Below are 23,357 nucleotides of genomic sequence, written 5' to 3' on the forward strand. Positions count from 1 at the left end.
TTACAATTCCTACTTCCTTGGGGCACCCGGGTGGCTCAGGTGGTTAAGTGTCTGACTTTGGCTCAGGTCACGATCTCAGGGTCCTAGAATCGAGCCCCACTTTGGGCTCCATACTCAGGGTGGAGTCTGCTTCTCCTTCTTCCTCTGCCCCTTCCCCCCACTCGTGCTTGTTCTCTCTCTCTCAAATAAATAAATACAATCTTTAAAAAAATAAAATTCCTGCTTTCTTTAATTCTGTGTTATGGGCAGATACATCCACTTTATAGCTGACTCCCTATTGGAAAGAATGGCGAATGTGATGACAAGGACCATGCAACCCACAGGGTCCTGACAAGCAGAGCAATGGACAAAAACTCAAGATGAAATTTCATAGGCAGAGATACAATATTTTGCTCTTTTACCTAAAAATGAGTCACAAAGATATAGAAAATGGAGAAAGTTTAACAGTAGCATATGAAATGACAGGAATTTTATCTGGAGGCAAGATTAATGTAAACAGCTGCCAAATAGTGAAAGAGGATTTGCTCTCAGATTGTATCATTAGAGCAATGGTAGCAACAAGAGTCAATTTCAGTCAGAGACATGTGCTTTCCTAGGAGGCATATTAGAATATCCAGGAGGTGTGTATACCAAATTCAAGAAAGCATAGTCAATATTATAATGTATTTTTTAAATTGGAATTCTTAAAACAGGAAAAGAGTAATTTGTCCCATTCTGGAGGCTGTCTTTTCAGTTTATTGAAGGTTTCCTTTGTTGTGCAGAAGCTCTTTAGTTTAATGTGGCCTTACTTGTTTGTTTTAGTTTTTGTTGCCTGTGCTTTTGGTGACTTATCCAAGAAATCATTGCTAAGGCTGATGTTAGGGACATTTTCCCTTGTATTTTCTTCTAGCGTTTTTACAGTTTCTTACATTTAAATCTTTGATCCATTTTGAGTTAATGTTTTTGAGTAGTTTAAGATAGGGGTCCCGTTTCATTCTTTTGCATGTGGCTATCCAGTTTCCCTAGTACCATTTATCGAAGAATGGGGGATCCTTCCCCGTTGTGTGTTTTCGGTACCCTTGTCAAAAATTAGTTGCCCATATACATGGGAGTTCATATCTGGGCTCTCTGTTCTGTTCCACTGATCTATGTGCCTGTTTTTATGCCAATACCATACTGTTTTGATTACAATGGCTTTGTAATATAGCTTGAACTCAGGAAGTGTGATGCCTCCAGCTTTGCTCTTTTTTATCAGAATTGCTTTGGGTATGCAGAATCTTTTCTGGTTTCAAACTAATTTGGGGATTGGTTTTGTATTTTTAAGAAAAATGCCATTGGAATTCTTATTGGGATTGCTTTGAATCTGTAGATCACTTCGGGTAGTACATGTGTTTTCACACTGTTAATTCTTCCAGTCTGAGAGCCCGTGCTGTCTTTCCATTTATTTGTGTCTTCTTCAATCTCTTTTATCAGCGTCTTACAGTTTTTAGTTGGCTGAATTTATTCCTATTTTATTGTTTTGATGTAATTATAATTGGGATTGCTTTTTAATTTCTCTTTCAGATAGTTTGTGGTTAGTGAATAGAAATGCAACTGATTTCTGTACATTGATTTTGTATCCTGCTACTTAACCCAATTCATTTATTAGTTCTGGATTTTTTTCTTTCTTAGTGGAATCTTAAGAGTTTTTTTACATATAAGGTCATGTCATCTCTCACTAATAAGACCCATCTCATTTACTCTGGTTCTGCCTTAATTTAATTCACTCATTTATACGTGTTTATTGAACATTTCCAATGTGACATGCAGTAAGCACACCAAGGATAAAATGGTAGACACGACAGCCATACATCAACTGATGTCTTCTTACTTCAAAAAATCCATTTCCTAGGGCCATCTTGTCTGGTTTCCTGAGGCAAAATTCTCAATTTCTTAATGGGGAAATTTATATCAAGCCAGCTTCCCAAATCTAGTGGCTAAGTGATCATTTCCTTTGCTCCCAAATTGCATCATCATGAAGCTCCACCGTGAGCGATCGGCCCTGCACAGAGCTAACAATCAACGAGCTCACACTGGTGCAGACGTCCTGGTTGTTAAATACGGAGAGACACCCAAATGCTGCTTTCAGGCCATAAGTGGAATCCAAAAAGCTATAATGTAAAATGAATGGGTTTGATGGGTGGGTGAGGGGAAGTCTTAGTTGGAAGTTAACAGAAAGTGATATTCCACATGGGTCTGAAGGAAAACAAACAAGCACAAATGTACAGAAAGGGAAATTACTCCTGTTCACAACTGATCCAATATTCTGAACTGAGAAAGTCTCATGGTCACCTTCTAAGCCCATCCCATTCCAGGTGAGAATGGGAACTTTAGACACGATTTGAGAAGAGTAGGGTGAGGACAAGAGACAAACTCCAACACCACCTTGTCCCCCCGGCCTCCCCATGATCCAGCAAACAAAGGGCTAACACTTGTCTTAGAAGGTGGCTTTACTAGGACTCCTGGTTCAGTTCTTCTGGGAATACCTATCCCTCCTGCTCGTAGTCTGGGAATCCGGGTTTGGGGAGAGCCGGGCTTCCATCTGCCACCCGATCTCTCTCCCTTTTGATTCTCTGTCTCCCTAAAAACTGAACCTTAGCAGGAAAAACAAATCTCATTCCTTTCAGTCTTCAAGGGTAAGTCTAGCCATTACTGGCCAGCGTCACCTTTGAGATAGCTCAGGAAGAGGTCACCACAGGCTCTCTCTGGACCCAGTGGAATATCGGGTACTCCAGGCATTCTTGTGAAGAACGCTCTAGGGGATGGTTGGGGCCAATGACAGTTTGGGGCTAGGAGATGCCCAGGATATGGGTTCTAGTTTCCATAATTTTCTATTTATTTCAACTCCATTTAATGGACGGAATTTGTTAAAAATCTGCCACACATTTACCAAGGGAATACTAACAATATTACTTGTAGTAAGAAAAATTAGAACTAATATCTATGTAACATTTATGCTATGTCAGGTGTCATTCTCATGTATCACTCACTGAAAGAGAATACTAAGAACCATCACCCCCATTTTACACTTGAGAAAAATGAGGTATGAAAACTTATATAAAGCTTGAGTGACAGAGCTATGATTCTAACCTTGGCAACCACCCAAGAGTGTGCCTTCCATTCAGCCTGAAGGGCTAAGTATGAACTTATGAAATATGACTTATTAAATATGTCAACTTATTATTATAAACTATTTTCATAGACCTATCAAAGTTATTTATTTATTTATTCTTTTATTTTTTTTAAATTTATTATTTAACAGAGATAGAGACAGCCAGCGAGAGAGGGAACACAAGCAGGGGGAGTGGGAGAGGAAGAAGCAGGCTCATAGCGGAGGAGCCTGATGTGGGGCTCGATCCCATAACGCCGGGATCACGCCCTGAGCCGAAGGCAGACGCTTAACCGCTGTGCCACCCAGGTGCCCCCAAAGTTATTTAAAAAGATTCACACTGTTATAAGACCTAGAAAAATTTTTAATGTAATTGCTATCAGTTTAGTAAAAACTTAGAGATTATATGAAATAATGTTAATGGAAAAAGCTTTTTACTTATTGGAACCACAGGTCACCCCATGGCTATCAGTTTAAAGAAGGAAGTTACTGGAAGAAAAATGATATGACAACTATGGGATATTTGATGAAAAATCTGCTTTTCAAATTTTAATTCGGTAACTATATATAAATTTATACACAGTTGGAGACTAAAAAGGCATTTTTAGAAATTAATGATACAGGCAGTAATTTATGTAAATTTACTTAATTTACTTTAATCGTCATAATCTGGTGTGCCTCGTGTGGACCGGGCATCTTCCATACTCTATCTTTGATTGGCCCACTCTGTGGGCTGGCACTGGGGGTAGTACGTTTCTCCCAATGGGAAGCATTACAGCAGAGACTGTAGGTAAGCAAAGAGCACTTGGCAGTGAAGCTGAGTCAGCTATTTAAGCTCTAATAAGTATTAACTTTTGTATGCCGGACTGGCTACATGATTTGCAGGGCCCAGTGCAAAAGGAAAATTCATAGGCCCTTGTTCCAAAATCTTTAAACTTTTCAAGGTGGGGACAGCAGAGCGTGAAGCCAAGCGCGCGGCCCAGCTAAGCATGGAACTTTGTGTTACTGCACAGGTCACATATCCAGGAAGCTGGCCCCATTTCCATGTTATAAAAATCTGGAACTTGGGGACACATTTTATTAAGAATTGTACTGGCAAGAGTGAAGAGAATGAGAGGAGAATGATCAAGAAATGAAAATCAATTTCTGGAAAAAGGAAGTGAATAAAAGCATACTGACAAATAAAACGGGGGCGGAGCGGGAAAGAAACTGCAGCCCAAAGCAATTTCAAGACAGATGTGCAACAGAATTAGGAATGGACTTTCCAGGCATTATCTGGGGCTGGGGTTGGCAGGTGCAGCATGAGGAGGTGAGACCCGAAGTACAAGAACTGTATTAGTTGGTGCTTGCAATTCACCATTTCCCTCCACCAGCAGAAGCAGCCTAGTGACTCCAAGCAGGCAAAAAATTGGGATCTCACCTCTGAAGAAATTTAACCAATAGCCCAAGGAAAATTCATGCTGACCTAGGAGGGAAACAAATACACATCACAAATAGAAGAGGAAAAAAACCACACTGGCTATCTAGAAAAATCAGCTCAGGTCTTCACGATCAAATATGAAAAAACAACCAAGACTCACTCGACAGGAAGAATTACAGCAGTATGAATGGGAAAGAATTAGGTCAAGTTACAGAAAAGGGCACAAGGTACACAATTCCATCAACAGAAGAGACATTTAAAAATTGTTATCCTCAGAGATATCTGAGAACAGTGCACTCATGAAACAAAAAGCCTGGTACGATTAAACAAGAAAGGGGTTTTTTGAAGTATTGGCTTTTTAAAATTTTAATAGAAGTTTTGGAAGATAACATTGGGATATCTCCCAAAACATTAAGTTAAGAAGATAAATAAAATACATGAGGGGGGCAAAAAGATAACTATAGGAAATTGTCCCAGGAGGCTGCCATCTGCCTAACATTTTCCCTGAACATGCTAAGTCAGAGATAATGGCAGTAAAGAAATTTCAAAGAAATAACGGAAACAATTTCCAGAGAGGAAGAGAGAAATGAATCTTCAGCTGAAAAGGGCCAGATGGGTGCTAAACAGGTTAAATTCAGAAAGACCCCAAATTGGAGATACTATGGTGTTATTTCAGAACATGGTAAATAATCAAAAGATCACAAATACTTCCCAAGGGAAAGCAATAGTTCCTCGCAAAGGCGTGCAAAGGAGACTGACACATTTCTGGACATCAACGTCGGAAGCATAGGTCAGTGGAAGCATGCCTTTGAGATCAAAGAGAAACTGATATTGTTTGTTTTTTAAATATTTTATTTATTTATTTATTTGACAAAGAGAGCGAGAGAGGGAACACAAGCAGGGGGAGTGGGAGAGGGGGGAGCAGGCTCGATCCCAAGACCCTGGGATCACGCCCTGAGCCAAAGGCAGACGCTTAACCACTAAGCCACCGAGGCGCCCTGAGAAACTGATATTGAACCTAAAATTCCATGCTAAGCAAATTATAAAGGTGTGTGCAAAATAAGGACATTTTAAAACATACAACTACTCAAAATTTTTGCCTCCTGTACACCGTTTTAGAGAAGTTTACTTGAGCCGTACTCCAGCAAGATGCATTAAAGAAAGGTCAGTTTAAACCCAGGAACCAAGTGAAAGAAACCACCCATCACCTCTCAGCTAGAAGAGCAGAAATAATTAGTTTAAATTAGAGCAGAAAGTTAGTAGGTTCCTAAAATCTTCAAGAAGAATTCATTGATGGGGTGCCTGGGTGACTCACTCTGTTAAACAGCTGCCTTCAGCTCAGGTCAAGATCTCAGGGTCCTGGGATCCAGGCCCCCCCAGGCTGGCTCCCTGCTCAGGCGGGAGTCTGCTTCTCCCTCTGCCCCTCGCCCCTACTTGTGCATGCTCTCTCTCAAAAAATAAATAAATAAATAAAATCTTAAAAAAAAATTCACTTAATTTCAAGCAGCAGAGAGGAATGAAAAGCTCTATGTTCTTAGAGAGAAGATAAAGAAGTTACGGGAAGAAAAAGAAAAGCAGGTAGAAAGTCTAATAAAAAAAACCCCAACAATGAAGATTGTATAAAAAATTCATCTTTTAATAGAAAGCAAACTAAAATATGGCATAATTTTGAATGCAGTATGAGAAAAGAGCAGTCATTTATCTGTGTGCATTCCCCTCCACGTGACACACAAGTCCGGGACTCCCAGCTGGGCGCTGGGAATACAGATGCAGTTCTTATATTCGAGGCGCTCATGATGCAGCGAGAGGCACGACTGTGGGGACGGGACTCAGGATAGCGACTTCCGAAAACTGAACCACAATTAAAGAAGCAGGACACAGACAACTTCTCGCTTTCCTCCCCAGTTCCCAAGTTCAGCTACAACCCTCTAACTACCCAGTCCCGCCCCAAACTTTCCCGCTTCCGCCCACAGCTCTCCGCGCTTCGGCCCGTGAACTGAGCCTGCGCCAAAATTAGTGCGCTTGCGCCAAGCCCAGTCCTCTCCGAATGGCCAACAGGAGTGCATTGCAGAGGGACGGACAAACCTCGGGGTGGGGCGGAGTCTCAAGTCCAAATGACGGACGTGATTGGCCAGCCGCGGGGTACACATTCCAGAGTGGGCGGAGCCTCACCCTAGAGCCACGTCTAGTGAACTGTTCTCCTAATTTGGGAAGGGTCAGTCGCGGGCGGGGCGTGGAGCTGCGAGCCCCAGGGTGTGCGCCTGCGCCGAGCTCCGGGACAGGGCGTGTTCCTCGTTCCGGTCCGCATTTTGCACTGACTGAGTGCATCGTTTGCCACTAAAGTGAGCCCTGCGGAAACCTGTGGTTCCCTCGCCCAACCTGTTAGGTGCTGCCCTCCGCGGTGAGTGTGTGTGGCGTCGCACTTGGGTTCGCCTCTCTGCGCGCCACCGGAGTGGTCTCGGACGCCTCCCAGTCCCCTGCCCCGCCCCGTCCCCTCCCCCTCCCTGCACCCGGACCCTGCCCGCTGACGCCCACCGGCCAAGGCTAGGGGAAAACTGGACAGTGCCAGGCCGGGGCGTCTCCCCTTTCTATCGCTGCACCCCCCTGGCTGTTGCCCACGTGCTTTGTTGTTGTCGTTTGGTACAGAATATGTCCAAGTCTCTGAAAAAGTTGGTGGAGGAGAGCCGGGAGAAGAACCAGCCGGAAGTGGACATGAGTGACCGGGGCATCTCCAACATGCTGGATGTCAACGGCTTGTGTAAGTTCTGGGGCTGGGCCTTCCCCTTGCAGCACCCGGAGGGTTTGTAAGTTTTCCAAGTAGCTGCCGGCTGGCCGTGGTAGGAGAGGTCATAATGATTTACGTACCACGCCCCGCTTGTAAGCATCGCTTGTCGGGAGAGGGCTTAGCTCAGAAAGTTTACAATCAGGGTATGTTCTTTCCGATTGGAAGATGAACCTGAGAGTCGAGGTAAGAAGCACACAGACAGTTGTTGCTGGACCTCACTGTGGTCTATGCGAGTTGTTGGCATTTGGGTGGATTTCCCACATAGTTGACTTAATACTCTCTTTTTAATTGAGAATCACTTTTGAATCATGCTTCCTTTCTCCTAATATAGTCTTTGACCCTTGAACAATTGCCACACAAACGTTCATGATAACGGTTCTTATGCCTAGAGTATGTTGAGCCTTTCGTGACTCCCCACCCTTTTCTGGCTCTTTATTCTCCTTAGTTGAGGCATTTGTTCCCTCCTTCTTGTGCTACTGTGATGTCTCCCTAACTTAGCCTCTTCCCTCCAGTTTTGCCGACCCCGTGGTTTACTCTGTTGCTTTCTAGTGTTATTTTTCTGCAACATATCTTACGTAACGTGTAACTCTCCTTTAAACCAGAGATTGCCGCTCAGATGTCTTTTGGGGGCCAGGTGAGGATGGTCATGAACTTCGTAATAGCTATCCCGTCTGAAGTTGGGCGGCTGCTACACCTGCTACTCCCATCCAAGCAATTGTCACCACCTGGGGATGTTGGCCTCGTGCTGCCGTAATTATTGTTGTTAAGAAAACAAGAATCCAGATTTTGATATGAATTTTCCTAATTTTTAGACATTTGCAACTAATTTTAGACATTGGCAACTAATTCTAATATTTGAAACACTTCTTCAGCCTGAATGTGGCTTCAGTTTGGACCTTCTCCCTTAAACACTTCTGGTTGTTCATTACCAAGAGTAATGCCCCCAGTTCTTTGGCATACTATGCAAAGCCTTTCTGAGTCTGACCAAAACCTACTTTAGTTCCTATCCCTTCCATGCCTTTGTTGTCCCCACCATACTGAACAGATTGGTCTTCTTGAACCAGGACACACTCTTTCAGATCCTTGTGCCTTAGAAGTATTGTTTCCTTCCTCTCCTCTTCCCCCTACATCCCCTCACTTATCTGTCAGGAGTCAGCCCGGACGCCGTAGCCTATGTGAAGCCTTCTCTGTCCGTGTCAAGCTGACACGGTCATTCCCTCCTCTCTGAAGTTGGATATGTCTTGCTTCATGGCTCTTGTTACACGGGATTGTGATGTGTTCTTAATCTAGATGTCTCTCGTCCACACTGGGGACTGGGGGGACTGTTGCCGTGCTTTACTCATATTTGCTTTCTTTATATAAGTGCCTGGGACACCACAGATGCTCCAAAATGTTGGAGGGATGAAAGAAAGCCTGATGGATTAGGCCTGAGGCTTGATGAGATCCAGACCAGGACGTGACATTGGAGAAGGAGGGGAGATATCCAGGAGACCCTAAAAGATGATGCATTGCTTGTTAGGCATGGAGAGAGCAGAGTCAAATTTCTGGGAACCCATGGTTTGTGCCCAGGACAGATTGGGGTTGGGGCTCTGGATAACATCTCTGCGAAAGGACAGGCGATGGGAAGTCACAGACAGTTGGCATTTGGTAACCCTTAGGAAGATTCCTGCCCCTGAGCTCTAGCTTTGGTACGGGTTAGCATCTCAGCGTCTTGAGATGAGTTGGCCTCTCTCAAGTGGTGATGGCTTCTTGGTGGCGGCAGCAGAGCCGCCTGTGTCTGGGACCGAACGTGTGCTTTCGCTGCACCTGCCCAGCTCTGTCTAGGTTGTGGTGATCACTGGGGGCTCTGCTGTAACAAAGGATGGTGAGCGCAAGCCGGAGGCCTGGCTCTCTGCTCCTCAGCACTGCAGAGAACCTTCATGGCCCTCGGCTGGGAAGAGGATTCTTTATGTAATATCTGTAAGTAGGGAGAGCGGCATAGCTATTTTGGTTCACTTGCGTTATCTCTTTGAAGCCTTGCCTTGTACTGAAGAAGAAAAGATAGCCACTTGCTTCCTGAAAAAAGATGTTTCCGGTGTAGTATTAGGTGGTGAAAAGCAAGATCTTTCTTCCATTCTCCCACAGAAATAGCTTAAGGGAGAACAAGGCTGCTTCTTGGGGAGTTCGGTGGAAGTGAATTTAGAGATTCGACCTTCTCCAGCCTCTGTGGTATGTGTAGACCCAAAGAGTGGCTGCTTCCTGCTGTAACTCCCAGACCTCGGGACTCGTGGAGCCTGGAAGGTTCCAGGATGCCTTCAGAAGCCCATTCCTCAACTGGGGCTCATTTATTGTGCACATGATACTTACTGGATATATTTTGACATCGTAGATATTAAAATATTTGACATGGTTGCATAAACTATAGCGTAAGAATTCCCTTATTTTCTTTACTAGTTAAGTTTTCACTGTAAACATGAGGTTTTGTGTCTTAGTATGTAGATTAAATGCAGGGAACAATTCACTCGCATGGACAGAGAATGGTTATTGTGTCTCAAGCCTTTCCTGCATTATCTTTACTTTGTTGAGTTTCTCAAAAGATAAGAATTAAGTTTTGAAGATAAGAATGGGAGTTTTGTTCTTATTCTAAGCATGTGAACTGTCTGTCTTTCTGCTTTCTGAGAGTTGTGTCATATAAACACAGGACTTTACTTCCTCTGAGACAGTAACTGGCCTTGAAGAAATGTGTTCAGGAGTTCAGGTAGCGAAAGCTTTCTGATGGGGAGAACGTCCTAGGCTGGAGACAGACATCAGACAGATTCTCCAGTTTTCCATTGAGCCAGATTCTGGATGTGGTCAGATCCCACCCTGAGAGGCAGTGCGGACGAGTGGGGCCTTGGAGTTGCATAGGCTGGACTCTCAGATTCTCCATCTACTGCGTAGCTCTGTGTAACTTTAGAGAAGCTGCTTAATTTTTCTGAGCCTCGAGTCCTCTTCGTCAAATGGAGTGTAAGTACCTACCCACCTGTTAGGACCGGATCAGCGCTAAGGGCACTGATGCATTTCTAGAGCTTAGCAGCGAGCCTGGTCCTGAGTGAGCACGTACTGAATGTTAACTCTGATGGGACCATCCGGATAGAGCCCGGCAAGCCTCAGCCGTAACCAGTTCCGACATAGCCGGTGGTGTGCACCAAGGAGAGCGTGGCCGATGAGACTGGGTCAGACCCCTGTGTCCTATGTTGATGTTTTCTCTGGTGGCCTAATAGATCCTAGAGCACTTGGCCCTTTCGTCTAGGATTCTTGAAGAGTTAGATTGCTGTTTCTTTGAAATTACCCCTCATTTTATTTTCCTTCTTATTTTTTTTCCCCACACGGCGTGAAATCTGCACACCCTTTCTCCTTAACGCTTCCAAGAGTAATGGTAGCAATTTTGTTCTCTTTATTGAAGAGATCTCACGGCGGCGCTGTGCCCCGCTGCGGCTGTCCTCACCTGGATGATGAAGCCGCTTTTGAAGGCTCCTGTAATCAGCTTCGTGGGAGCAGAGAATCCCATTAGTAGCCAGGGAGACTTTTTTCATTTCTTTTATTTAAGTCTTTTGTGACTTTTTTTTTTTAATCTCTTCAAGTTTATTGCCCTCTGGGTGGTCAGACCTTTATCAGGTCTCCCCCCCCCCACCCAGGTTAGACTAAACTATCTTTCAGATAAATTATAAAAAAGAAAAATAACCTGCCTTCGAGGCCGTGGTCTTTCTAAAGGACCATGCAAAATAATCAACTAACATGATCACGGGTTTTCTGAAAGGGCCGTTTCAGAAGCCCTGTTAAACCTGGAAGTGGTCACCCTGTTAAGAATTTTTACCAATGCACGCTGTCTCTGAGGAAAGACAAGGGAGCTGGGATGACCGTGTGGTGTTAGCTGTGATCTTTAGTAAGACCGGTCCTTTTTTATTTTTCTAAGTTGCACGGATATGCCCCCCTTTGAGTTTTTGAACCTGCGGTGTCTTGGCCTGGGAAGCTCTTGTCCCAGTTCTCCCCCCGGCCAGCCTCCTCCATCCCTTGTCAGTCAGTGCTTGTTGAAGGGAGGAATGAGCTGTCCGGCCACATGGCTCCAGTCTTGGGTCATCTCCTCCGAGAAGTTCCCCCAGGGCTAATTTTAACCGCCCCCATCCCATCATCCTGGTGTAAGTAGCTCTTCCTGGCCTGGTGTGCACACCTCTGTTACCTCTGTACTTGTTCCGGTGCTTGGAGAAAGTTCACTGAAGGAGGATTGCTCTCAGTTAAGAGTTATGAGCTAGGCTAGAAAGTGTAGCAGAGAGGGAAATACCCGCGGACTCCCCTTCGCAGATCCCACCCCAGCTCTCCAGACGGCAAGCCCGTTACAACCAGCAGGAGCATGATACAAACTACTTAGGGTTCTATTTTTGATTTTAAGACACTGTAAAAACTGAAAATATCTCCTCCAGATAGGAAATAAATTATGAATAATTGTGACCCCCCCCCCTTTGCTGTGACTGAACTAATAATGAGCTTTTACTGTTTTTCCAGTCATTTGACATTTCAGCCATGATAGGACATGTCAGCCATGGCCTCTTTTTTGGTAAGCAGCTTTTTTTTCCCCCCCAGTTGTGTAACCTTGGGCAAATTACTTCACTTCTCAGTGCCTCGCGTTTCTCATCTATACAATGGGAATAATAATATTAGTTACCTCATAGAATTCCGGGAGTCGTCATCTCTCAAGTAGCTAGTATGGCATCGGGCCTGTCTCAGTGCGCTTGGGCTCCTGTAACAGGACCATAGACTGGCCGGCTTACAAGTAACAGAAATTTATTTCTTACATTTCTGGAGTCTAGAAATCCAAGATCAGGGCACAGGCAGGTTCAGTATTTGGTGAGGACTTACTTCCTGGCTCATAGACCGTTTTGTCCTCAGCATCTTCACAGGGTGAAAGGGGTAAGAGACCTCTCTCAGATGTCACTAATCCCAATCCCGAGGGCTTCACCCTTATGACCTAGTTACCTCCCAAGGGCTCCACCTCCTAATCCCATCACAGACGGGTGTTAGGTTTCAGTGTATGAATTTTGGGATGGGACACACACTTTCATTCAATAGCATGGCATGTAGTAGTCTTAATAGTGCACTATTACTGGTATTTTAAAAATCTGTTTTATCTGTGTAAAAAATGGAAAGTCATGTCTCTTTAGTTTTTAGAATTCTCAGCAATGGTGCTTTTTCCGTGGCCTTCACCTGCTTGTCTCTGTTTGATTACGTCTGGGCACCCAGTGCCTCATTCCTCACCTGCTAGAGAATTCCCGGGAAGTTGGGTGGGCATGTCTGGTGTGACAGGGCCAGGAGGAAAACGGTGGCCTCACACGGCAAATTCTGAGCCCTGGACAACGGGGGAGTCCAGGTTGGGGAGGCAACAGGGCATTTCACAGGATTTCAATTGTGATGTGCTTGTGGCTTCTGAGAATGACAGGCATTAAAAAAATGTTAGCCATTTTTTCAACTAATAAGTAAAATACCATATATCCTCCAATAACTGAACTTCCTACATATTGAATCTTTAAATTGCCCATTGATAAATTAATATTTGCTATGTTAAGAGAACTGTAAGCTGTCTAATGAATCTGAAGTAGGTTTTTATCATCAGAAACTGTAGCAACACCCATGGCTTTGCCATTATCGCCAGCTCTTCCGTGTGACAATCGATGCTAGAATCGGTATGGATAATAGCTGGGAACCACAGCCTGCCTCCTCTTGCCATAAATTTACATAAACCTGGTTCAAAGAAATTTGATCTCAATATATGAGGTCCACTGTCACCAAGCAAAAACTAGAGATGATTTCTTTGCGTCATGTTCACTTCCTCGGATAGCAAGTTTGTGCAGGTTGGTTTCTTTTTTATTTTTTTAAAGCAAAGGAGCATGAAGATGTGGCCTAGGAGCAGTCTGTGGAGATCAGGTGTCTGGCCGGCAGGGGTCAGTGTTAAGCCTCTGTGTTTTGCTCAGAGCCTCCTCAGGAGCCTGCACCCCAACTCCTGCCCTCTCATCCACTGCTGCCTCGGCAGTTGCTTCCTTTCTCCTCATGCCTCCTCCTTTGGGTGAAGATAGCCCCTTTTATGGTACTTGACGCATGAAGCTCACAGTCAAAGAAGCCTCAGCTCTGCCAGGTTCCGTCTGACCCGGAGTATCTTTAGTACTGGCGTGTTTCATCACCACCTTGCCGGCCTGAGGCCTGCCCGAGGCCCCTGGCTTCCGAATGGAGATGTGCTGACCTGTCAGTGTGTTTGTCCCATGAGACATGAGGGACAAATGTAATCTGCAGGGCCCTCCTTGGGCAGATGTCACCAGAGTGGGAGGCTTGACAATGTAAGACAGTATTTTGGATTTGAGGTGTTGGTTAGGCCAGGAAGACACAGGAAGGTGTAACATTCTCTACTTTCTTAGTCTGCTAGAGACTTCCGTACAAAATACCACAGACTGGGGTGCTTAAAGAGCAGGCATTTACTTCTCTCGGTGCTGGAGGCTGGAAGTCCAAGACCACAGCGTTGGCAGGGCTGGTTTCTCCTGAGGCCCCTCCCCTCGGCTCTCAAGGTGTCCTCACGTGGTCTTTCCTCAGGACGCGTGGCCCTGTTGCTTCTCTGCGTGTCCACTTCCGTCTTCTCAGAAGGACACCAGTCGCTTGGATTACAGCCCACTTTACTGGCCTCATTTTAACGTCACCACCTCGTTTCAGATCTTGTCTCCACACATCGGGTCACATTGTGACGTGGTGAGACACTGGGGGTTGGGCTTCAGCATACGAAGTTTAGGGGGCCACAGCTGAGTTCATAACCTCTACATGAGAGGTTCCGAACGATAAATAGCGTGAGTGCTTCGGCGGGGGTGAGGGCTGTTTTTGCTTTTATAATATCACTGTTCGGTGCACGTGATCATTGTCCGTGTTCTGCAGATGGGGAAGCAGAAAGTTCTCTAGAGCCCCAGCATCCCCCAGGTAGTGGCGGAGTTGGAGTTCACACTGAAGTGTGTCTGACACTTCTGTTCCAAACACTGTGCCCTGTTGTTTGCACTGCTGCAGTGCGACGGGCTGGCTCGCATGTGGGAGAGTGGTGATTTTCAGGGCCGACTGGGGCCACAGGCCTGACCTCAAGGCCTTCAGTTTTAGAATTCTTTATAGACACCGGACTAGGCAAATAAAACGTGTCATTCGGCCAGCCCTGCCAGCTTGGAAACGTAGGTTTATCATGCTTTGCAGAACTTGAACGGTTGAGGAAAACACTAGAAGCAACTTACTCTTTTATCTAGTCAATGTGAGTCTCCCCCCTTCCTTATGGTTTTCTGAAAAACCATTATTCCTAACTGAATTTAATGATCAGATGGGAGATCTTTTTATACTGTATGCAAATTCATCTTTTCTGTCCTCCAGCGGAGTATTAGCTTAGAACACTGTGAAGTATGGCGTCGGAGACATTCTGTCGGGTAAATATTGGTTCTTATAATAAACCTGAATTACATGAAATGTTAACTTTAGTTATAATCTGCCTGTATTTTGTAAGAACCTTTTAATATATTTCTCTTCATATCAGTTAATTATTTCTCTGGACTCAGAATAGTTTATAATTTTACAGCTGAACTGAGTCGAGTGAAAGGCACACATCACACCAGATAGTTGGGAAGGGGTCTTGGCCTCTCAGACCAGACACTGGTAACATGCTTTGCAAGCACAGTATAGGAATGGTTGTTTTGCAATTATGTAAATTGATTTCTTTCAGAGATGTAACTATTTAAGCCCTCAGGTCATGAGGAAGATACCTATTTAGCCTCTTATATATTTGTATCCTTCCATTCGTGCATTCTTTATCAGAAGCTGTAAAAATAATTGATAATATAATTGAAATATGCTATATATACATCGTATATTAATACACACAAATGTGCAAACACATTGCTTACCATGTGGCAGGTTATTGTACTAAGCTCTCTTTAGGGATTTTTTTTTTTTTTTAGATTTATTTATTTTTGAGAGAGCACGTGCAAGCAAGGGAGGGGCAGCAGGAGAGGGAGAGAGAGAAAATCTCAAGCAGACTCCCCGCTGAGCAGGGAGCCCCACACGGGGCTCAATCCCAGGCCCCCGGGATCATGACCTGAGCTGAAGTCAGACGCTTAACCGACTGAGCCACCCAGCCGCCCCTTTGTGGATTATTTCTTTTAAGCCCACAGTTTCATTATGATTGTTGTCCTCTTCCTTGTCGTCCAGTTTATAGCTGAACTAAAGTAAACTTGCTTCCGGTCACACAGCTAATAAGAAACAGCCAGGATTTGAACCCAGGCAGTCAGACTTTAGAAACTGTGTTCTTGGCCTCTGCTGTCTGGCCTCATGTCACTACCATTTTTGACAGGCACATGTACATACAAAGATGAAACAGCTAATTCAGCGAGCATACACTGCGTGGGTGCTGACAGTCCAGTCCTGTTCTAGAGGCCATGGTACCTGCTGTCTGTGGGCTCGTAATTCTGTATCGATGTAGGAATGCGTTCGGGATGCTGACCGGCCCATACTCGTGCTGATTGGGCCAAGGAAACAGGAATCTTCTTTCCCAAACACTTACACACACTTAAAAAAAAAAACAAACCCACTTCAGGGACAGTTTATTGACACATTCATTTGGGTCAGTGCATCTGTCACGGTACAGCGTGACCCATTTTTAACCTACCAGCCCAGGAAGCCTGGCACGTCCGGTTCATGATCCCCTCAAGGACGAACACTGTCCTGACTCCGCAAGCGTAGTTTTGCGGTTCATTCATGCCGTGAAGTTGGTTCAGATCCCGCCTGTGAGTTCTGCCTCAGTTCATTCCTTCACTCCGCTGCTGTGGGACACTTGCGTCATTTCCAGACGAGGGCAGTTGTGAATGGTGCTGCTTTGAACCTCCGAACCCATGTCTTTGGGTGAGCACACATAATCATCTCTGTAGGTTATGGGCCCAGGAATGGAATTGTTCCAGGGTCTGGAATGTGCTCTTACATTCTTTTAAAAGTGGAAGGCAGGAGTCACCAGAATGGGGAAGACTCGAAACTTCTGCGACAGGCAAAGGGGGAATGCTGTTAATGGGGAATGCGATCTCACAGCCCGTGCTGGCCAGGCCAGGTGCTCGTTCCGTATGTTGCCCTCTTCCCAGAAGGCTCGTTTGCACCGCAAGCCCGTCTCTGAGAAGTCCCTTGTTTGTTGGTCGATACCTTCTCTACTAGCTTGCCAGCTGGCGGCAAATTGGACCCGCCTAGGGAACTTTTAAACTTCCTAATGCTTAGGCCGCACCCCAGACCGATTAAAGGAGAAGCTCTGAGTGTGGAAACAAGTGTCAGAAGTTTTGCTTCCTAAACTGCTGAGTTTGCGTCCTTGCACACCGTAGCTCTGCAGTCACTGTTCAAACTCCTCCTGTTCGTTTTTGGCCTGTGGGAGCGTCTTCTGGTTGGTTCTCCCATCCACTTTACGTGGTCTTTCTGTTTGGAAGACTGTCTCTGACAGCCTCCTTGCCATCTGCAGTACCAAGCTCTTCCCGATGTGTCTGTAAATTCCGGCCGCAGACCTGGAATCGGCCAGTCCTCTAAGAAACCCTGTTTTTGTTTGTCTGTCTTAGTGGGAAATACCTTAGTCCCAATCTGGGCTCCAGGGGTACTCCTCACTGCTGGGCCGTTCGTGTTTTTTAGGACTTTCTAAATGGACAGGGCTAAGAAAACCATGTTGTTGTTTTTTACAATTTTTAAAAAAATTTTTTATTAGTCACCATACAGTACATCCTGTTTTTAATGTAGCGTTCCATGGTTCATTATTTGCGTATAAGACCCAGTGCTCCATGCAGTATGTGCCCTTCTTAATACCCATCACCGGCCTAGCCCATCCGCCCCCCGCAACCCTCAGTTTGTTTCCCAGAGTCCATAGTCTCTCCTGGTTCATTCCCCCTCCTGTTTACCCCCCCCTTCATTCTTCCCTTCCTTCTCCTACCGATCTCCCTGCTATTCCTAATGTTCCACAAATGAGTGAAACCATATGATAATTGTCTTTCTCTGCTTGAGTTATTTCACTTAGCATTATGTCCTCCAGTGCCGTCCATGTTGCAGCAAATGTTGAGAACTCGTTCTTTCTGATAGCTGAGTAATATTCCACTGTGTATATGGACCACATCTTCTTAATCCAGTCATCTGTTGAAGGGCATCTCGGCTCCTTCCAGAGTTTAGTTATTGTGGACAATGCTGCTATGAACATTGGGGTGCATATGGCCCTTCTCTTCACTACGTCTGTATCTTTGGGGTAAATACCCAGTAGTGCAATTGCTGGATCATAGGGTAGCTCAATTTTTAACTTTTTGAGGGGCCCCCACACCGAGAAAAGCATGTTTTTAAAGATAAAATATCTAATGAATTCTGATTCAAATGCAGGATGGCAAGGCTTTTCCTTCCTCCCCATTACACGTCTGTTGCGTGTCTTTCATGCTGAGAATGCTGATTCTCAGGGATACAAATGACGAGGGAACTAGAATGGCTCGGAGTTTCTGATTTGGTACGTCACACACAATTGTCAGTACTAAGATCCCCCCTGATCTTTCTGAAAAGCGTTGTTTTGTGCATATACTCTCCCCTCCCATTTTTGTTTCTATCGGACTTTATTTTTTAAAGCAGGTCCCCTGTCATTAACATCTGACATGGGTGTGGTGATTTATTAAAATCGATGGACCAGTGTCCGGAAATTACTATTAACTGTAGTCCGTGTTTCCTCTGTGTTGTAACACTCTGTGGGTTTTAACAAATGCATAGCGTCATACAGGATGGTTTCACTGCCCTAAATATCCCCCGCGCTCTACTTATTTTTCTCTCTCTCCGTCATTACCTCCCTGCAAACCCCAGGCAACCACTGAAATTTTATGGCTTGTAGTTTTGTTTTTTCCAGAATGTCGTGTAGTTGAGATCCTGTGGTACGTGACCTTTACAGAAAGCCTTCTTTCACTTACCGGTGCGCATTTAAGGTTCTTCTGTGTCTTGGCTTGGCTTGATGGCTCATACCTTTTTATTATTTAGAATTTTTTTTGAGTATAGTTGACACACGATGTTTTATTAGCTTCAGGTGTACAACGTAGCGTTGCAACTTCTGTATTCCTTATGCTGTCCTTACCACAAATGTAGCTACCATCTGTCACCATACAACACTATTACGGTATCGTACACCATACTCCCAGTGTTGTTCGTTCATTTCTTCCTTCCTTCCTTCCTTCCTTCCTTCCTTCCTTCCTTCCTTTCTTTCTTTTCTTGAGAGAGAGAATCATAGTCAGGCTCTACTATCAGCGTGGAGCCCGACATGGGGCTCGATCTTACAACCCTGAGATCGTGACCTGAGCCTAAATCAAGAGTCGGATGCTTAACCGACTGAGCCCCCCAAGGTGCCCCCTGTGCTGTACCTTTCATTCCCGTGACTTATTCTGTAACTGAAAGCCTCCATCTCCTACTCCCCTTCCCTTTGGCAACCGTCAGTGTGTTCTCTGTATTTACAGGTCTCATCTGCTTTTTGTGTTTTTGTTCATTCGTTTTTCACGTATCTTTGTATTATTGAATAATGCCCCATTGTCTGGATGTGCCACAGTTTACTTACCCCTTCTCCCACTGCGGGACACCTTGGTGGCTTCCAGGTTTGGGCAGTTATGAATAAAGCTGCTGTAAACACCCATGTACAGATTTTTGTGTGGTTATAGTTTTTTAACTTGTTTGGGTAAATACCAAGGAGCACAACTGTTAGTTCATATGGTAAGAGTATGTTTAATTTAATAAGAAACTGACAAAATGTCTCCGGGAGTGGCTCTATCATCTTGTGTTCCCTCGAGTGATGTGTGAGGGTTCTTTCTGTTCCTCCCTGCCAGAATTTGGTGGTGTCAGTGTTCTGGATTTTAACCATTCTAATGGGTGTGTGGTGGTATCTCATTGTTTTAATTTCTGATTCCTTCTTGGCATGGATGTAGGCAGTATTTTCACACGCTTATTTGCCATTTGTATCTTCGATGACATGTCTGGTAAGTTCTTTGGCCCTTTTTTTAAATTGGGTTATTTTCTGATTGTTGAGTTTTAAAAGTTATTTGTATATGTTAGCTAGGCGTCCTATGTCAGATATTCGTTTTGCAAAAATTTTGTCCCAGTCCGTGCTTTTTCTTTTCAGTTTCTTACCGTTATCTTTCACAAAGGAGAAGTTCTAAATTTTCGTGAAGTCTCACTACCTTTTTGTTTTGGGACAGCATGTTTAGTGTTGTATCTAAAAAGTCATTTCCAAATCTGGGGCCGCCTTGGTTTTCCGCTGTGTTGTGTTCTAGAAGTCTGAAGTTCTTGCATCTTACTTTTAGGTCTGTGATAAATTTTGAGTTAATTTTTGTGAAAGGTGTAAGTTCCGTGTCTAGATTGTTTTTCTCATGTTTTGCGAGTGGATGTCTAGTTCTTCAAGCAGCACTTGTTGAAGAGAGGCCTTTTTCCCACTGAATTGCCTTTGCTCCTTTGTGAAAGATCAGTTGACTCTATTCGCGTGTGTCTGTTTCTGGACCCTCTTCTGCCCCACTGATCACTCTGTTCTCTGACCAGTAACGTACTGTCTGTATTACAGTGACTTTATGGTAAATGTTGAAGTAGGGGAGTGTCAATTTTCTGAGTTTGCTTTTCTTCTTCCGTATTTTATTGGCTATTCTGGTCTTTTGCCTTTCCATATAAACTTTAATTTATTGACATCCACAGAATGAGTTTGCTGTGATTTTAATTGGGATTACATTGCATCTGTAGATTGTGGTTATAGAGTTCTTCATAATCCCTTATTGTCCTTTTTAACGTGAATGGGATCAGTAGTGATGACCTTCCTTCTTTTATTTCTGATATTAGTAATTTGTGCTTCTTTTTTTCTTTTTCCTAGCTAACTTGGCTGCAGGTTTATCAATTTTATTGATCTTTCAAAGAACCAACTTGATTTTCTCTATTGATTTCCTGTTTTCAGTTTCTTGGTTCCTATTCTAGTATTTATTATCTCTCTTCTTCTGCGTGCTTTGGATTGAATTTGTTTTCATTTTTCTGGTTTCCTAAAATGTAAGCTTTACATTACTCGTTTTAGACGTTCATTCTTTTCTGATACATGTATCAAGGCTGTACTAAGTAGTAGTTCATTTTCTCTTAGTTCAAAATATTTTAAATTTCTCTTGAGATTTCTTCTTTGACTCATGTATTATTTAGAAGTATGTTGTTAAACTCTACATATTTTGGGGTTTTCTGGCTATTTTTCTATTACTATTTTTTTTTAAAGATTTTATGTATTTATTTGACATAGAGACAGCCAGCGAGAGAGGGGACACAAGCAGGGGGAGTGGGAGAGGAAGAAGCAGGCTCCTGGCGGAGGAGCCTGATGTGGGGCTCGATCCCAGATCGCTGGGATCACGCCCTGAGCCGAAGGCAGACGCTTAACGACTGCGCTACCCAGGCGCCCCTCTATTACTATTTTTTAATTCAACCTCATTGTAGTTTGAGAGCATACATTATATGATTTCTGTTTTGTTTTTGTTTTTGTTTTTCGTTAAGTAGGCAGAGGCCCAGCATGGAGCCCAATTTAGGGCTTGAACTAACGACCCAGAGATCAAGACCTGAGCTGAGATCGAGAGTCGGCCGCTTAACTGACTGAGCCACCCAGGCGCTCCTGTTATTTTAAATTTGTTAAGGTGTGTTGTATGATCCAGAATGTGGTCTTTCTTGGTGAACGCTCCCTGTGAGCGTGAGAAGAATGTGTACTCTATTGTTGATGTATTCTGCTGATGAAGTACTCTGCAAATGTCAGTTAGGTACAGCTGACGAGTGTTGCTTAGTTTCTCTGCCTGTTGGACCTGTCAGTTACTGATAGAGGGGTATTGAAGTGTCCAACTACCATAGTTGATTTGCCTGTTTCTCCTTGCAGTTCTGTTAGCATTTATGTTCTGTATTTTGATGCTCTGTTGTTAGGTGCATGAACAGTGAGGATTGTTACGTCTCCTTGGATCAGTGACCCCTTTATCATTATGTATCCCCTAGTCATCCTTGATAATATTCTTTCCTCTGAAGTCTATCTGGAATTAATATGCCTACTGGCTTTTCCTTTTTGTTTTTAAGTGTTAGCATGGTGTATCTTTCTCTGTGCTGTTACTTTTAAATGATCTGTGGCTTCATATTTAAAGTGGGTTTATTTCAGACAATATATAATCAGATCTTATTTTTTATTTACTCTGATCATCTCTTTTAATTGGTATATTTTAGACCATTCACATTTAAAGTGATTATCAATATAATTGGATTAATTTTGATCTTATTTATAGCTTTTCTATCTGGTATCATAGTTCTTTGTTCTTTTTTGTCTTTTTCTGCTTTCTGTGGTTTTTGTGGAGAATTAGATCTTTTCATTTTTCTTTTCTTTCTTTCTTTTTTTTTTTTTTTTTACCTCTCAGCATATCAGTTATATTTCTTTTTAATTTTTTAGTGGTTGCCCAAGAGTCTGCAGTATACTGTACAGCTAATTTAAATCTACTTTCAAGTATACTGTGTCATTGTAGAGGAACCATAAGCAGTATTCTCTCTCTCTCTCTGTCTCTTTTTTACAATGTCATTTAACGAATGAATGAATGATTGACCGATTGATTTGAGTGTCATTGACACACAGTGTTACATCAGTTTCAAGTATACAATGTAGTGATTTGACAAGGTTAAACATTATGCCGTGTTCACCACAAGGTAGATACTATCTGTCCTGATACATCACTGGTAACAGTATCATTGACTATATTCCTTATAGTCAGTGTGCCTTTTATTCCTGTGACTTACTCATTCCATGACTGGAAGCCCGTATCTTCCCTTCACACATTTTGTCCAATCCTGCCCCCCCCGCCCGGCTTACCCTCTGGCAACCATCAGTTTGTTTTCTGTATTTATAAGTCTGATTTTGTTTTTTATTTGTTTGTTCATTTATTATTATAAGTGGAATCATATAAAATTTCTCTTTCCCAGTCTGACTTATTTCACTTAGCATAATACACTTTAGGTCCATTCGTGTTGAGTCAAAAGACATAACATCATCCTTTCTTATGGCTGTGTAATAATTCAAGGGGGTGGGTATGTGTGTATATATATGTACACCATGTCTTCCTTATCCATTCGTCCTTTGATGGACACTTAGATTGCTTCCATATCTTGACTATTGTTAATAATGCTGCAGTAAACATAGGGGTGCACATATCTTTTTGATTTAGTGAATAGTATCCTCATTCCTGCCTCTTGTCTCTTAGTACATTGCTGTCATTCATTTTATGTCTCCATAAGCAATCATCAACCAATACATTGTTTGCTATAATTACAAACTGTTCTCTATGTGACTAGTTAATAATTTTATATAACTTTTATTCCTTTTCTAATTCTCTTTCTTTATGTAGTTTTGAGTTTCTGACCTTTATCTGATGTTTACCATTTGCCTCTGAAGAGCTTTTTTTAGAGAGAGTGTGCATGCACGCATGCGTGAGTGGGAGGGGTGAAGGGACAGAGGGAGAGAGAGAATCTTAAGCAGACTCCTCACTCAGCACGAGGCAGGGCTTGATCTCACGACAGCAAGATCATGACCTGAGCCAGAACCAAGAGTCACATGCTTAACCGACTGAGCCACTCAGGCGCCCCCTGAAGAACTTCTTTTAATATTTTTTCTCAAGGCAAGTCCGTTGGCAACAGTTTCCCTCAATTTTTCTTAGTATGAGAAAGTCAGGGATAATTTTGCTGGATGTAGACTTGGTGGGTGGTGGGTTTGTTTCTTCAACACTGAAGTATTTCACTCTATTCTCTTCTTCCATGCATGGTTTCTGAAGAGAAGGCCAATGTAGTTTTTATTCTTGTTCATATATAGGTAGTGTTTTGTCTTTTTTTCTCTCTGGATTCTTTAAATGTTTAATCTTTGTCTTTGGTTTTCTGTGGTTTGAATATGATATACCTAGGTGTAGGGTTTTTGGTAATTCTGCTTATAGGCAATTATCCTA

The 23,357-nt window shown here is 43.5% G+C and overlaps 1 protein-coding gene across 4 annotated transcripts in view; it reads left to right on the forward strand.

The window, feature by feature from the left end:
* The first annotated feature begins 6,749 nt into the window (after window positions 1-6,749).
* The window catches only part of RSU1 (Ras suppressor protein 1), a 185,563-nt gene continuing 168,955 nt past the window's right edge, over window positions 6,750-23,357 (forward strand). The window contains exons 1-3 of one of the 4 annotated variants that reach the window (XM_040645365.1): window positions 6,753-6,948; window positions 7,194-7,305; window positions 11,854-11,905. In XM_040645365.1, the coding sequence (XP_040501299.1) occupies window positions 7,291-7,305; window positions 11,854-11,905 (67 nt within the window). In that variant the 5' untranslated portion in view covers window positions 6,753-6,948; window positions 7,194-7,290. Of the gene's footprint in view, window positions 6,949-7,193; window positions 7,306-11,853; window positions 11,906-23,357 lie in introns of all 4 variants that reach the window. The other 3 variants (XM_040645367.1, XM_040645366.1, XM_008692036.2) reach the window with 3 other exon arrangements.

The sequence above is a fragment of the Ursus maritimus genome, unplaced genomic scaffold (assembly GCF_017311325.1).
Source record: "Ursus maritimus isolate PB19 unplaced genomic scaffold, ASM1731132v1 scaffold_31, whole genome shotgun sequence".
In the NCBI taxonomy this organism is placed as follows: Eukaryota; Metazoa; Chordata; class Mammalia; order Carnivora; family Ursidae; genus Ursus; species Ursus maritimus.